The sequence below is a fragment of the Mirounga angustirostris genome, unplaced genomic scaffold (genome assembly GCF_029215605.1).
Source record: "Mirounga angustirostris isolate CCGP_5_RB_7025 unplaced genomic scaffold, mMirAng1.0.hap1 SCAF_1, whole genome shotgun sequence".
NCBI classification, from domain to species: domain Eukaryota; kingdom Metazoa; phylum Chordata; class Mammalia; order Carnivora; family Phocidae; genus Mirounga; species Mirounga angustirostris.
This window is the reverse complement of record NW_026991709.1, coordinates 204,233,476-204,249,928: the sequence shown is the minus strand read 5'-3', so window position 1 is coordinate 204,249,928 and position 16,453 is coordinate 204,233,476. Positions and strand designations below refer to the sequence as shown.

General features: G+C 50.2%; 1 protein-coding gene across 12 annotated transcripts in view; it reads right to left on the bottom strand.

The window, feature by feature from the left end:
• The window catches only part of EPS15L1 (epidermal growth factor receptor pathway substrate 15 like 1), a 95,744-nt gene that overhangs the window by 34,077 nt on the left and 45,214 nt on the right, over positions 1-16,453 (bottom strand). For 11 of the 12 annotated variants that reach the window (XM_045862775.3, XM_045862776.3, XM_045862780.3 and 8 more), the window contains 7 exons: positions 15,455-15,611; positions 14,735-14,820; positions 14,026-14,098; positions 7,473-7,634; positions 6,456-6,653; positions 5,008-5,172; positions 198-321 (listed from right to left, as the gene is read on the bottom strand). In XM_045862775.3, the coding sequence (XP_045718731.2) occupies positions 198-321; positions 5,008-5,172; positions 6,456-6,653; positions 7,473-7,634; positions 14,026-14,098; positions 14,735-14,820; positions 15,455-15,611 (965 nt within the window). The remainder of the gene's footprint in view (positions 1-197; positions 322-5,007; positions 5,173-6,455; positions 6,654-7,472; positions 7,635-14,025; positions 14,099-14,734; positions 14,821-15,454; positions 15,612-16,453) is intronic. The other variant, XM_045862777.3, reaches the window with a different exon arrangement.

Genomic DNA, 16,453 nt, shown 5'->3' with positions numbered 1-16,453 from the left:
CCACCACACGCCAATGCCTCAGTTCTGTAGTGAACCGGCTGAAGCGAAACACTCAGGTAGCCCAGGAGGCTCCAAGGATTCCCTTCCCCGTCCATTCCAGAAGGTGCCTATCTCGCAACCATTCTAGTCATCAGACAGTTCTAAATGGCACAAAGTAAACAGCCCTCCAACGACGAAGTGGGCACCGGGCGAGATACCTTTGAAGGGATCAGCTCCTTTAAATGGGTCGGATTTGAAGGGGTCTTCAGCCTGGAAAGGATCCGGATGCAATTCTTGGGCATTGTTGCTAAATAACAAGGCTTTATTTTTGAAAGGATCATCCTATAATTTTGTGAAGAGACAGGACAGAAATTTTATTATTTCAAATTTAAAGCAAAGTGCAGAATTCCCTACCTAACTTGCGTATTTCTCCTTCAAGCAGTGGGACCTTACAGAGAACGATTAAAAAATCATCAAAGAAATGTGGACGTTGGTTCATAGTGACGTGTCGACACTAGTTTGTTCGCGGTGACAAATGTTCATTCGCAGGGACAAGGTATTAATGATAGGGGAAGCTGGGTGTGGGGTATGTGGGAACTTTCTGTACTCCCTTTAAGTTTTCCTGTAAGTCCACCACTCTTGCAAACTGAAAGTTTATTTAAAAATTGAGTGGATGCAACCCAAACAAACGTCCGCTGACAGACGAACAGATATACTAGATGTAGTATGTAGAAATATAAGGAAATATTATTGACCCTTGAGGACATTATGCTGAGTGAAACAAGCCAGTCACGAAAAGACAAATGCTGTGTGACAGTGTCACTTTATATGAGGTCCCTAGAGGAGTCAGATTCAGAGACAGAAAGTAGAGCAGTGGGTGCCAGGGGCTGGGGAAGCAGGACGGGGAGTGAGTGTTTAGTGGGTATGAAAATGCTCTGGAGTTTAGTTACACAGTGTGAATATAATGAGGCATGGTTCAGATGGTCAATTCTATGTTATGTGTATTTTCTCACAATTAGAAATTCTGCTTAAAAAAAAAAAATCACTAAGTCAGAAAGCAGTGGTATTTTTGGAAATGTCAAAAAGAAAACCCAACAAGCCACTCAACAACGACAGCATGGGTCTCGTTCAAAAGTGTGGCCTCCCTCGATCATCTTTTTTTCACAGAACGTCTACCTATGTGGGCATTTTTTAAAATGCTCTTTCCACACCAAGAAACATGCAGGCTATTTACATCCTGGGAGGAAATGAGTTGCTTATGCAGTTAGAACTACTAGAGCATATACACTTCGCACTGTGCATGTTTTTTAAAAAGTGCTTATTTCTAGAAACAAACAAGCATGTTTAAACCAGAAGGAAAAAAAAAAAAAAGATTTGCTTTTGAAGAGCACATTTTTATAGTTGAAAATGGCCCAAATGTTGGTGGGGGGGTATAATCTACACAGGAACAATGCACTTCGTTTAGAAACAGTGAGTGTATTTTGGTTAATAAAGACACACCCTCAGTGAAAACATGAAGGTTTCACCGTGATACGAAAAAGCACAACATCCTCACTGAATCTGGCAGATGTGTCGGCACCCGTGGGGCTGGCAAACATCCAATATTCCAAAGCCAAATAATTAAAGAGCTGGGGCTTCCGTAAAAATACAGACAACGGTTACAGGGCAATGACGTCAAAGGAAGATTCCTGACTAGGCTCCTAGCACTCTGGGCTGGCTGACTTTGGGAAGCAGGATGGCTCTCAGAGGCACTGGGCCAATGGGAAAACTTTTCTTACCTGGGAAAGATTATCTGCAGCCTCCAACCACAGGGCTTCCCAAGGTAGGGAAACCAAGTAGGTTCTTAGGCAAGTAAGCACAGATGTCTGCAAGCTCCGCGTCTGGCGGAAGCGTGCGGTTCGTTAAGGGCAGCATGGTGCTTAACACCTGCACAACGCACGCACCCAGCAAGTGTCTGATGGGGCTCGCTGACACAGATAAATACGAGGGAGAAGTCCGAATCTAAAGAAGCTGGGAGGCCAGGATGGAAAATCAACCTCTCACACTGTGCCATGGGGGAAGGAATGTATCTGTTCCAGAAGAATGGAGAGAGATGATGACCTGGACACGGGTTTGCATTAAGAATGACACTTCAGGCTCAGACTGGAAGCTTCTATTTAGTTTTTAATAGCACTGGTTTACAAGTTGGTGGGTTTTTTTTTTTTCTTTTAATGTTTTCGATCACTGCTTGGAAGCCTGCCAAATAAGAGGGGGCGATGGCAGAGAGGAGACTGTGATTCTAGGGGCTCTGGCTGCGAGCCCCCTGACCTGAAAGTCAGGTCTGCAATCTCTTTCTCAGGAGCAGTTATTTGCCTAAGGGAGCAATCGCTCCCTCCCCTTCAAAGGAGAAGCCTATAGAGACCCCAGGAGGATTCATGTATGTAAGGTAACCACCAGTGGTTCTGATTCTATTTCACGGATTCGGAGCAGAAAATGAGATTTCCCCTGGTGCAGAGATGCCATAAACTCCACCATCCACTGACCGCTTGTCAGTGAGAACTGAGCCAGCTGCCACTTGGGAGACCCAAGTACAGCAGACAAGCACCAGGGTGAAAGACAGAGGTAAAATACCTCGAACACAGAGTTCAGGAACTAGTCTTAAGTTCTGCACTTGTTAAGAAATAGATGTGACAACTCTGAAAGGAGTTACTGAGGAGTTCCCTTTAGATGGGGGCTGGGCAGTGGTGTGCTGGTGAACCAGCTCTCTGAGGGGAAAAAAAAAAAAAAAAAGCCCTGATTGGCAGCTTCTGCCAGTTCCCATGGTGTAAATACTCCCACCGTGGCTGAATCCAAGTTACCAAAAGTTCTACAATCAGGTTACAAAATTCCTATTTAATAATCAGCTCTGGAGAGCCAAGAAAATATGGCTCCAGCATGCCAGTGGGGCTGGATGCAACAGACAAGCCAATGATGAGTTCTTGGCGAGGCTTAAGTCCAGTATGATTTATTACCTTCTGTCTACTAGACAGGTTGGTTGGGTGCTGTCTTCAAGGGCAAGAGGCCAGTATTATCATCATCAGATGAAAAACAAGAAATAAATTTGGCTTTAAGAAGCATCAGTCTCTTGGATAAAGTAACATAGTTATGAGCTTAACACTAAAGTTAGTAACTTTAATAGAACTGTCCAGCCTTAGAAAGTTCTAGATGCACCTCTCTGGTTACACTATTCTCAGGGGACTAAACCCCTCACTTTCACCCACCTCAAAGAGAACAAAGAGCTCTGTGAAGCAGTCTCGAAATATTCAAGAGTAAACAAAAAGCCCTCTTCGAGGTATTTATTAAGAAAAGGAAACAAACCAATAATGCTTTAAAAACTGTATTTGTACAACAAGATAAATATAGTTTTTCTTTCAGACACTGGTTGCAAGTTTCTATGTTAACATATCTGACATCGACATTCCAGGATGAGTTGACTATCATGTAAACTTTGCCCTGCTTACAAGATGAATGAAAATAAGGAAAGATTAAAAATTGGGGGGGGGGGGCGCAAGGGGAGGAGGGAAATCACTGGCCACTTGCCAACTGCCACTTTGCTGCCAACTTTTTATCCAAGGAAACCGATCTTATTCAAACCTGCAAAAGAGTTTGAGAGTGAGCTGTTTCGTGAACGAAGATGAAACAGGACAAGCCCAAAGCTGTGCAAGGGGACCAACGCCAGATGGGGAAAGTGAAAGCAGGGCCTCGAAGCTGAAATGCACACACAGAGACGGGACAGCCGGACAGTCAAGCGGGCAATTCTGCCTCAAGCACTTAACGACGAGTGGATGTTGTTCCATAGTCTAAATTCAGACAATGAAGCTGAATTTGGGCCCCAGGGCGGATATGGAATTCACCCGTTTACAATTCCATGACAAAAAGGAGTCTGTGAATAGCAGAGGGAAGCAGGAAGGGCCAGAGACAGGAGACAGAGGAGCGCATCAACAGCATCTTCTAGGTGACTCAGGGAAGGAGGCGTAAGCTTCCCCATAAATTCCTGGGACTGAGTACTCAGCTACTGAGGAAAGAAACACATCAAAAAATGAAAATGAAGAGCTAAGTCTCTAGTTGAGAGAGAGAGAAGCCGTATTATTACAGGAAGGAAAAGGAATCTGCGAAGCCAACAGGGCCAGGTGCAGAAGGAGGGCTCAGAGGATGAGTCCTGGATGAGGGGGCAGCAGTGTGGGGCGAGCAGTGAAAGGCTTCAGAAGCACAGCACAACCAAATCATCAAGACCAACCGCGTCCCACTGGCTCCCTCAGGAGCACAAAGATGCTCTCATCAGCCAGACTAGAGTGGAAACGCTGGGGCTTGGGACCAGGAACAAGGGGACCTGACAGGAACAAGGGGACCTGACAATCTGAGGAAAAAGTAATACTGGCTGGATGTGAGCAGCCCAAGAGTCCACAGAAACCTAAGAGGCCAACAGCCCCTTGGGCCTTGATCAGGACCCCTAGGGTCATAAAGTGCCGAGGTTTTCAGTGTAACCAAAATTGCAACAGAGAGGCCAGTTCACAGGTCAAACAGCAATGCCTCGAAAGGGCTGTCACTTTTCTTGATCTTTAGCAATTCATTCGATTTTCAAGGTGCTCCTTGTGGGAACACAGACACACGCGTGCGCGTGCACACACACACACACACACTCCCCTGGTCCCCCCAACTAGCAGGATATAAGGTTTCACAATGTATGAGAGCTTGATTCAGTTTTGGTTACATTTGGGAAACCCTCCAAACGTGGGTGGTCGGCCCACTAAAGATGGTCTTTTATTAAACACTGGTTTACAAAGGATTCAGACCTATCCTTCGCTTTGTCCCGGAAGCAAGGCCGGAGCACAGCCATGTACGCTGGGCCGCAGGGCCTGTGGGGACATGCAGAGCGGCAGTGGACACAAGCAACACCCTGCATTTGGACAGAACCAAGGCTGGCAAGCGCTGGATCCCGCAGGCAGGGCATTCTCTGATCTCAACGTGGGACCTAATCCCAGGGCTGGAATATGTTTATTCGGCCTTTACCATGGCTCCAAAACCGCCCCTCTCTGTCAGGGAGACCCCCTCGCTCAGGTCGGCTAAGTTGGTCAGGCTGGCGCCGTGGGCCCCGTCGAGTGCCTCGTCGTACTGCTCCAGGGTCCTGTGGGCTTCCTGGTGGCTCTCGCACAGCTCGGAAAGCTTGCTTCGTGCCTACACAACAAAGATGGCCACTAGCACACGGGGTTTAGGGGAAAAGTGTCAGGAGAGACTTTTTTTTCTCCTAATGCCCAACCCCGAGTGACAGATAGGCAACTGAATTACTAGCTTACAGAGTTTACAAGAAGCAAGACCACTTGTAAACCAGAATGAGGTCCTTCCCGCCGCCCCATGAGGCCTCTCTGTATCCCCAGCCCCTGAGGGAGGCCCGTGTTCAAACAGACGTTTGTCAATTCTGAACAAACTGAAACTGGTAAAATTAAGATTCACAATCTGTTCCAAGCGATTATCAACATTTTCCTTTATGGAGTTTTTATCACCCCGTTTGCGTTAATAAGCAGCAGCGAACTTCACTGTTATTACTAACACACACTCATGTCTTGGTTCCTATCTACCTGTACAAACTCTTACTGCTTGGAGGTAAAAGGTCTTAAGATAATACTACATCTATTCATTAAGAATGAAACAATATAGGGTATTAAACCCCTGGCACGTTTGTGATCAACTTTTGTCTGTAACCTGGCAAAAAGAGCGAGAGGTGGAGCCAGTCAGGAAAGGAAGCACGACTAGCCATTTTGACATTGCCAAGGGAGAGAGCATCACCCCCACTCCGTAGATGGGACACACAGGGGCCATTATGTACAGGGGAGGAGAGGAGCCCTCCCTCTGCTGGTGAGCCGCCACTGCAGGCCTCAGAGCCCTCACACAGGCGTGGGAAAAGGACGGGGTGCCCAGACAGCTTGAAGAACTTGAAGAAGCATGGGGTGATGCTGGTCATAGGGTGGGGCCTCCTCCATGTGTCAGTCCGCAAACTGCATGGGGATGGAGAGGTGCTGGAACCAGTCTCAGACTCTGTCCCTCTCGCTTGTCTAAGAACCACGCTGGTGAGGGCATTTCTATGCCCAAGACCCTCTCCATAGGAGCTCTTCAAGTCCTCACACAGACCCTGCCCATTCCCCCAAAATGGCATGCACTCAGGTGGGGAAGTGGAAGGCAAAGCAAACTGCCACCGGGCCAAAGCACAACGCCCACACACACACTGGAGGGCTCTGGGAGCTCACCCTCCAGGCCAGGGTGGCAGCCTCTCAGAAGAGAGCCTAACGTAAATGAGGTGGGTGACAGCAAAGGAAACAAGCGGCCTCGGTGCAGGTGCAGACCAACACAGGCTGGTCATATACAGCACTGTGACCGGTCACCACAGCTACTCCACGTGCCAGAAGACCCCAGAAGGCCCCGCCACCGCCAGCAGAGGCGGGGGCCCATCCTCAGCAAGGTACCTGGTTGATTTCGTCTTGCGTCGATTTCAGGGACTTGATGATGGTTTCCAGTTGAACTTTCCCAGCCTGAATGCTCTGCTCCAGCTGGGTTTCTTCCTGCTGCAATCGGTTCAGCTCCGACTTGGCCCGGTTCAGGTCATCTTCCTGGGACTTGAGATCAGATTCCTGAGACTGGATTTGGGTCTTCAATGAGGAAATCTGAAATGAGATGAAATATGATTGAGGGAGAATTCTTTTTTTTTTTTTTTTTTTTTAAGATTCTACATGTTTGAGAGCGAGAGCATCTACGCAAGTGGCAGGAGGAACAGAGAGAGAGGGACAAGCAGACTCCACGCTGAGTGCAGAGCCCGATGTGGGGCTTGATGTCACAACCTGAGCCTAAACCAAGAGCTGGACACTCAACCGACTGAGCCACCCAGGCACCCCAAGGTAGAATTCTTAATTCACGTTGATGGAAGGAGCTAGTCCAGTGAGGCAGACACCAGCCCGATGGCCAGACGCCTGGCCTCCTTCCAGGGCCCTCCCTCCACTCGCATGACAGAGAGAAACAACAAGGCAGACATGCTCACGCCCATGTAACTGGCAGAAAGTCAGTTTGGGATAAGGAAGAATGAGACCTGGGATAAGCATAGGCAATCTGTCCCCCAGGGGCTAAAGATCCCCGAATGAGGCCGCAGAGGAGGACACAAGGCTTTACAGTCTGCTGAGGCTGCAGCCCCTCTGGCTTGTAATGAGCAGTGAAGACAGCAGAGCGGGAGAGGGGCGTGCGGGCCCCCCTGTGCGGTGAGGTACGGGCCAGGGTGAGGTGTCCACACACACAGGTTAGCAGGGACCAGAGGCCGTTCCCCGTATGGCTGGGTGGGTGAGACTGAAGTCAGGCCACAAATGCTTGGTGGCTTTTTCAAGGGGTACGTCTCTATTAATCCAGGAGGAGGTCTCAGCCCTGTGCTTCAAGGGCACTGTGAGTTCAAAGCAGCCTGCAGGAAGCCCCCCTGCAGTGCTGGGTGTGAGACTCACCATCTGAGTCTCGTCCTGGCACTTCTGCCTCACGTCGCTCAGCATGTCTCGGAGCTTGGCCTTCTGCTGATCCATTTCGTCAAGGCGGTCTTGGGCGTCCTGTTTCTGAGCTTCTAGCTCTTGCAAACTGCTTGTTTCCCGGTCTAAATCATTTTGTAATTCCTAGGAAGAGTCACATCACATTACTTGAGACGGATGAGAATGGGGAATATCCCGGTAACAGGGTCTCAGCCTGGGCTGGAGCCCCCAGGACGTCCTACAAAACCGCCTGTGCCCCCAGTCTGCACTTGGCAGGCATCCGGTGCACACCTGCTGTAAATGCGTGCATCCTGGCTTGGCAGCTGTGGATTGAGCTCTCACTAAGCGTCCCGGCAAATACTTACTGACGGCCTAAGAGAGGCCAGGGGCCAGGAGAGTGGCTGGGTCCCAGCAAGAAGAGCTGTCCAGTGACATGTGATCAGGGGTGGAGAGAGGAGAGGCATCACCCAAACATAAATAAACTGGGAGGAATGGAACCAACAGAATGCATGAGTTGGGTGGACTTGGGAGCCCGGGGAGACCGGACTGATGCTGCACAGATGGAGGGGACCCCCACGGAAGCACTACTTAGGGTGGACCCGAAGGACAAGCAGGCAGCAGTCACGTGAAGAGCCAGGAGGAAAGGAGCCCAGCAGGTGGGGGGACAGCAGGGGGCCCAAGGTGGGGAAGGGGGGGTTGGGCTCCAACTTGAGCCAAAGGAAGCAGGGCCACACCAATGAGACTGCACGTGCTTCTGGGGCAGGACATTCAAGTATGGGCTTGGGACATGACACTTCTCCACTGCTAATGCTCCTCCAAATTGGCAGTATCTATAAAGATGACCTAGCAGGGACCCTCAGACCCGACTACGACACCTCTAGGAGAAGCATCTTAGAGGTGCACGACACATGTGACCACATGTAGTGTGTGAGCGCAAAACCTGTAAACAATGTAAATTTCCACCAGGCGGGCCTGGCTAACAACTGCGGGGTACAGTCTTACCCTAAGAGAAGCTGCACCTCATACTCTGAGTTACAATGTGAAGCAAACAAGGCACGTGGCAGAGCACATGTGTACTTCGCATTCTGGCATTTGTGCAAACAGGAAGGAGAGAATATGCACAAATCTCTCTCCTTAAACATGCACGTGACCTTCCTGGAAGGCCTCATGGGAGCCAATGAACTGCATCTCTGAGGGGGTGAAGGGGAGGGCAGGAAGCTTCACGCCTTTTGATTTTCAACCAGGCAAATATCTTATCAAATGTCTTATAACTAAAGCTAGAATCACGGATGGGTGCGGCAGAGGAGATGGAGGCCTGGGAGGGCTGACGAAGGGAGCAGGGAGGGGACCCAGAACTAGGTGAGACGGTGGCCATGGGAACCAAAGTAAGGGAAAGATTTGAGGGGACCTTGAGGGTACAGGAAGACAGGGACGGTGAGGCCGATCCCCAGGGCTGGCCTGGGCTATGGGTTGCTGGCGCCATTTTAGGAAAAAATCCAAAGCAGTCACAACGTCTCCTCTCTGCCTTGAGGATAAAAATGTCATGGCTCTCTCCTCTCTGGATAGCTCCCCAGGCTCCCTGCCCCTGACCTTTAATTCAGGAAGCAGATCATCAGTCTGACAAGTTTGGGGAAGAGAAGAGACTGGTGGTAGGGAGTCTAGGACATGGGTCTGCCACATCTGAGGGAAGAACAGTGATGGAGGAGGAGGAGATGAAGCAGGGAGGAGGGTCAGGCCCAGTGTGGTAGCCTGGGACACCAGGTGGCCAAGAGTCTGGGACATCAAGGAATCTGAGCCTCATTCTATAAAGAAGACGGAGGAATCGAAGAGCCCCACGGGGACAAAGACCCACCAGCTCATGGGTAGGATGGGAGCTGGGTCAGAATGGGGGAGGTGTCTAAGCAAAGAGAACACAGAAATAACCCAGACAACCTACAAACTCAGTTCAAACCCCCCCGGAATCCCCTGCTGGCTTCTGTGCAGAAACTGACAAGCTGATGCCAAAATTCATTAAGGAAATGCAAGGGACTCGAATAGCCAAAACAATCTTGAAAAAGAAGAAACAAAGTGGCAGGACTCATATTTTTCAATTTCAAAATTTACAACAGACATACCTCAGATACATCGTGGGTTTGGTTCCAAATCACTACAATAAGCAAATATTGCGATAAAGCAAGTCAAATGAATTTTTTAGTTTCCCAGTGCATATGAAAGTATGTTTATACTATACTGCAATCTATTAAGTATACAATAGCATTATGTCTAAAAATAAATGTACACACCTTAAATAATACTTTATTGCTAAAAATTGCTAACCACCATCTGAGCTTTCAGGGGGTCATAGTCTCTGATCACAGATCACCGTAACATATATAACAAAAACGAAAAAGTCTGAAAGATTGCAAAAACACCAAAATGGGACATAGAGACACAAAGTGAGCAAATGCTACTGGGAAAATGGTGCTGATAAATTTACTTGACACAAGGTTGCCACAAACCTTCAATTTGTAAAACAAAAACAAAAAACCACACAGTATCCGCAAAGCACAATCAAGTGAAGCACAATAAAATGAGGTATGCCTCTAAGAAGCTACAGTCATCAAGACAGTGTGGTACTGACATAAAGAGAAATGCAGGTAGATCAATGGGACAGAATTCAGAGTCCAGACATAAAGCCACACATCGATGGCCAAGTGATATCCAACAGGGGTGCCAAGACCATTCAATGGAGAAAGAACAGTTTCTTCAACAAATGGTGCTGGGACAACTAGATCTCCACATGCAAAAGAATGAAGTCAGACCCTTACCTCACACCATATGCAAAAATTACTGAAAGCAGATCAAAGATCTAAATGTAAGAGCTAAAACAATAAAATCTTAGAAGAAAACATGGGGTAAATCTTTGTGACCCTGAATTAGGCAATGAGTTCTTAGATATGACACCAAAGGCAAGAGCAGGGGGAAAAAAAAAAAAGGAACAGACTGGACTTCACCAAAATTTAAAACCTTTATGCTTCAAAGGACACCATTAAGAAAGTAAAGACAACCCACAATATTTGCAAATCACGTATCTGATGAAGAACTTATATCTAGAAACTATCAAGAACTCTTACAACTCAGCTATTGAAAGACAACCCAATTTAAAAATGGTCAAAGAGTCCGAATAGACATTTCTCCAAAGAAGATACACAAATGGCCAATGAGCACATGAAAAGATGCTCAACATCATTAGGGTAAGTGTTAGGGGCAATGAGGTACCGCTCCACACCCACTAGGAAGGCTAAAATAAAAAATGGAAATAAGTGTTGGCGAGGATATGGAGAAACAGGAACCCTTATGCATTATAGGCTGGAATGTAAAATGGCGCAGCCACATTGGAAAACAGGCCGGCAGTTCCTCAAAAGAGTTACCATATGATCCAGCCATTCCACTCCTAGGTAACAGACCCAACAGAAGTGAAATCATATGTCCATGTGACTTCCACATGAATGTTCATAGTGACGTCATTTGCAATAGCTAAAAAGTCAAAGAACCCAAATATCCATCAACGGATGAACAGACGAACAAAATGTGGTCCAGCCACACTGAAGGGTCTCACTCAGCCATAAAAACGAATGACACACTGACACATGCTGGTTCATCATTCACGATGTGGATGAACCTTGAAAACACGAGGTGGAGTGAAAGAAGCCAGACACAGAGGTCACACCGTGTATGAATCCATTACCACGCAATGTCCAGGTCAGGTAAATCCGGAGACAGGAAGCAGATCAGTGGTTGCCAGGGGCTGGGGAGGGGAACAGGGACTGCTAATGGGGACGGGGCTTCCTTTCGGAGTGAGGAAAGTGCTGACGAACTGACAGTGGTGATGGTTGTACAACCCTGAGCACACACTAAACACCACGGAATGATACACTTTAAATGGATGGATTGTGTGTATGTGAGTTCTAGCTCAGTAACGCTGTTGTCACAAGAACAAAATAAAACGAAAACCCAGGCAAAGACGCTGCAGGTGCTCACCAGAACGACAGCGATGGAAATGGAGGTGAGAGACCCCCAGGGAGGACGGGGAAGGGGCACCCTGGGAACAGGACCGGGGGAGCTGAAGCTGAAGCTTCCGCTGCCTAAAACCAAACATAAATGGACCTGAGGACAAAGGACTCATACTCCACGCGGGGCCCTGACCCGCAGACTGTGCTAGCAGGCGTGGCAAGCGATCTCCTGGCCAGATCCACGTGGGAAAAGGTGGCAGGAACCAAAGCCAAACCTGGTTTTCACAGGGGAACTTTCAAAAAATACATTGTTCTGTCTAGGACCAAAAGCTGCCATCAAGCACTACAGCAGAGCCCCGGCCTGGCCTGCTTACAAATGAGGCCCCCACGGAACAGGGGCCAGTCTGGCTGGCGTTGGGCTCCCTCCCAGCTCTGGGGGGGCTGTTGGGGCACACAAGGACCCCAGCACCTGAAAGGCTGCAGGTATGTGCCCGTCAGAGCCCACCAGCCAGGGCTCTAGGTGGCTTGGCTGCACCTGCCACAGACCAGAGGGGACGGTACCTTCAGATGTCAGAACAAGTCACTGCAAAGACCTGACATCTTCCTCAGCATCGCCCAGAGCAGGCACCAGAGACCCGATGACTGGTTTCCTGGGCAGTTAAAGGCCGTCATAGCACCCAGATCCTCAGGGACCAGAATGAAAACCAAATCATGTTCACGGTAACCCAGACACAATAGGAAGGGAGAACCGGCCACACGTCCGTGTCGCTGGCTAGGCCCAGCCCAGGCATGAGGGACGAGGAGGCCAGCTCCACCACACCACAGGATTAAAAGGATGGAGGCTGAGGGGATGCAGCGGATAGAGGGGTGGGAGTGGGCTCTGTGTCTGAGGGATCAACTCTAGGACATGGGTGGAAATCAGAGGCCTGAGAGAGAATAAAATGACAGGAGGAAAGTACTGTGGGGGCTTTCAGAGAAATACAGTGACTTCGCCTGCAAGGTGGTCTTATAGCTGAAGCAGCTCATTTGAGCAAAAAAGCCCTTCCTGTCAGAGGCAGGCCAGTCCCTGCTTTCCATCCCGAAACATTCCAGGAGACCATCTACAGCCCAGTCCTCACTGCTAACACGCACGGAGAGTGAGAAGCCAGGAAAGGAAAGAAGGGTCTGGACACTGCACGGCGTGAACTGGTGAGTGTCCTGAAGCAGCGAGGGCACATCCACCCCACCTCACCTGCAGACCACAGCCACGGCAGATGGCCCTTCCCACAGATCGGCGGGACGTGCCATCCTCCTAGTCTCTCAGAATCCGCCAGTCCCCTTGTGGGTGGCGCAGGGGAGGGCCGCCCAGCACCTTGAGAGCCCGATGCTACTTACTTGCCCTGGCTCAGGTCCACACCCTCAGAGGTGGCCCAGAAAGAACCGGCCACTGTCGCGGCACATATGGCTGCTCTTGGCTCTGTGAGCAGCCCACTCACAGACCCTCGGTGCCCCCTGGGGAGATGGAAGCTAGGAGGCCGAGCCACTGGTCCGGGTCACTCAGGTGAGGCCTGGTGGAGCTGGAGTCCTGACCACTTGGCCGTGCTCCTCTCCCCCGCCCAGCTCTGAGCTCAGAACACTCAAAGTCCTCAAGCAGAGACCACCAGTCCCAGCGGCACTTCTAGCACTCACTCTCAGGGTGCCACAGCCACCTCAGACCCAAGACATCGTGGGAACCCACGTGCCTTCACCGGTGCAGCTGCCCGGGGCTGACTGCTTTGCCCTGGTGCAGACTCCCCTCTGCTCAAATGATGAGGAGAGCAGGGAGGGCCCTGAGTGAGTGCTGAGCATATATGCCAGACCCCATTCTCCAGCCCCACAACTCAGGAAAGCAGAACAGTCCTTACTGATGTCATACAAGACCCAGAGATGTTAAGTAACTTGCCCAAGGTCACACAGCTAAGGAGAACTGGGTTCGAGCCGAGCAGTCAGACTCCCAGTCTCTGCATCACCACCACCTGCTAGGAGACACTCCAGGAAGCAGGACTATCCTGAGGACAGGTTAGCAGCCACTGACTGAACCTCAAACACTGAGACGTGAGTGGAAAAAGCCAGACACAAAAGGTCTCACATCTAACGTCCAGAACAGGCATAGCCATAGAGACAGAAAGCAGATTAGTAGTTGCCAGGGGCTGGGGGAGAGGCAATGGGGGGTGGTGAGGGCTAATGGTCATGGGGTTTCTTTTTGGGGTGATGAAAATGTTCTGGAACTAGATGGAGGAGATAGCTAAAGAACATACTGAATATGCTAAAAACCACTGAATTGTATGCTCTAAAGGAGCAAATTTTATGTGATGTGAATTATAGAGCTCAACTGAAAAAAAAAGCAAGAAAAAAACCCCGGTCTATGGTTACACGAAACTTAAAAGCCTCACCTGGAAGCCCCCCAGAAGCCTGTGCTTCCAGGAAGGGCAGGGCTAGCTTTCCTTCACCCCACCCCCAATGACAGGCGCAGCTGGCGCTGCGCAGGGCACAGCTCATCTGCCCAGGGTGAGCACTGTGCTTACCTGTACTTCGTTGCTTTTCTGTCTGATTGCCTCTTCCTTTTCTCTAATGTCTTGCTCCAGGGAGTACTTCTCTCTGGGCATTGAAAAAGATTTCAGGAAAGCACAGATGAGTGATAGCATGCCTACAGCCATGGTGTAGTTTCTCGGCAAAGAGCTTTCTCGGCCCTTCTGCTCAGTGTCCTCCCCCAAAATTAACAGGTGAGAGGTGGCTGCTTTGAAGAGGATCCCAGGGACATACAGGAAATGTATGTTCTTTCTGCCGGATTCTAAGAGTGCAGACACCCCATCCAAAGCCCTTGTTTATGGGTGGGGAAACTGAGGCAGAAGGCACAGACAGGAGCCAGAGACCTGTACACAAAGCCTCTCTCAGCCGTCAGTCCTAAGCCATTAACTTGCCACCTGAGACTCAGCCGTTTTATGTGCTGAGGGAGAGCAAGGCCTTCCTGAGGTCAGGGGGCAGGGCCTGGGGCTGCCTAGCAACAACCTGCCCAAGACCCTACAGTCCCCACTGACTACTGCGGACGTCATCACTCGAGCTCATTAAGTCAATTCAGGAACTCAGGGAAATGTGCAGCCCTTCACTTCTGATGTACGGACTTGTGATGGTCAACTTGCCGCATGTCTCACAAGTCTCCGGTACTTGTGGTAATAAGCTGGGATAGGGGCTGGTGTAAGATTCAGATTCTCAGGGGAATGAGCTTTAACACACCTTTGTAACTGGGCGATCTCTTGACTGATATCATCAAGTTCTTTCACACCAGTAAATTCCCCTGATCCAAGAGAACTTGAACCGTCCTGGAACCAAATTCAAATACAGAATTAAGAACTGTCAAGCTGAGGGGCCCCTGGGAGGCTCAGTCGGTTAAGCATCTGACTTGATTTTGGCTCAGGTCATGATCTTGGGGTTGTGAGATTGAGCTCAACGTCGGGCTCCACGCTGGGCACGGAGCCTGCTTAAGATTCTCTTTCTCCCTCTCCCTCTGCCCCTCCCCTCCCTTAAAAAAAAAACAAACTGACAAACTGAGGGGCACTTGGCTGGCTCAATTGGTGGAGTATGTGACTCTGGATCTCGGGGTTGTGAGTTCAAGTCCCACACTGGATGTAGAGATTAGTTAAAAATAAAATCTTAAAAAAAATTTGACAAGCTGACCTCAAGGCCCAGCAGGTACTAGTAGGTCCTAGTATGAGGAATATAGTCATGGTATCTCCAATTCACAGTAACAAAAGGGCCAGCACCGTGCCTGGAAAACTATCCCAGTGGCCCAGACACACCCCCTAGACCCACCCTTGGGCCCCTGGTGAGGGCTGGGGCCAGATTAAGGTAGGTAAGGACAGCAGGGCACTGGCCTGCTCATGCGGGCCACTGCCGCCACCTGGTGGCAGGCTGCGGGAACCCACGCACAAGACAGGTGTGGTCAGCAGTACTCACCGGGATAGGAGTGCCTCTCTCTGAGGGCGGGACCATGTCCGGTGACAGGACTTGAGGGGGGTCGATGCCTTTACTGACCTTCTGCTGAATGAAGTACATAGCTAATGCAAACTGGTCTTTACTTAACTTCCCTGTTTGCCTCGTATCAGCCAGGGCCCTGGGAAAAATGTGCAGATGCTAATTACACATCGAAGAAGCAAGAATTCAGCCCTGCATGCTAAGTACAAATCACAGAACCCATCCTTTAAAGAAATGACCAGCGACAATACAAACAATGGGGCACAGCGGCAACTCCTTTTCTACTGAACATCCCGTTCCCGGACAGCAGTCCCGACACCCCCCACCCAAGCACCCTGCCCAAAGACTGGCTGGAGAACCACCAAACCCCACCCCACAGGCCGAGGTGGCGGGCCTTTGGGAAGACCTCAGCAGCAACTACCAGAAATGGCACCGGCTCTTCACGGCGTTGGCGCGGGGGACCGCGATGGTCCAGTACAGAGCAGCCGTTCTGGTGGACATGAAGCGGGGCCCGAGTGTGCCCCCTCGGGTCTCTGGCCAGCCCGTGCAGCCCGGGTTATCTGAGCAGCCTGAGCTGCTGGCTTTCAACGGGGGTGACAGCAGCAGCATTCTGGGTTGTCGGCCTGAGGCAATGGGGCCCGGAAAGCCACGCCTGACCATGCTGCACAGGGCAGTGCCTCACAGCTGAAGTGTCCCTGCTCCCGTGGCCTTCTGGCAGCCTGGCAGGCGGGCAAGGCAGCGCGTAAGCCAGCGGCACATGGAGCTCCCGCAAAGCCTGGGGGAGAAGCTCTGCGACCAGCCCAGTAACCAAGGAGCTGGCCCTTACGGGAAGGAAAGCCTCACGCAGTGGGACAAGGCCTCCACATCTGCAAAATGTCTCACCCCGGCCACTCAACAGGTGGCCTCGCTTCCCACTGCGCGTAGTGACTGCAGAGCAATGACACTACCCTCTAACACGGAGCAGAGGAGAGCCGACAATGG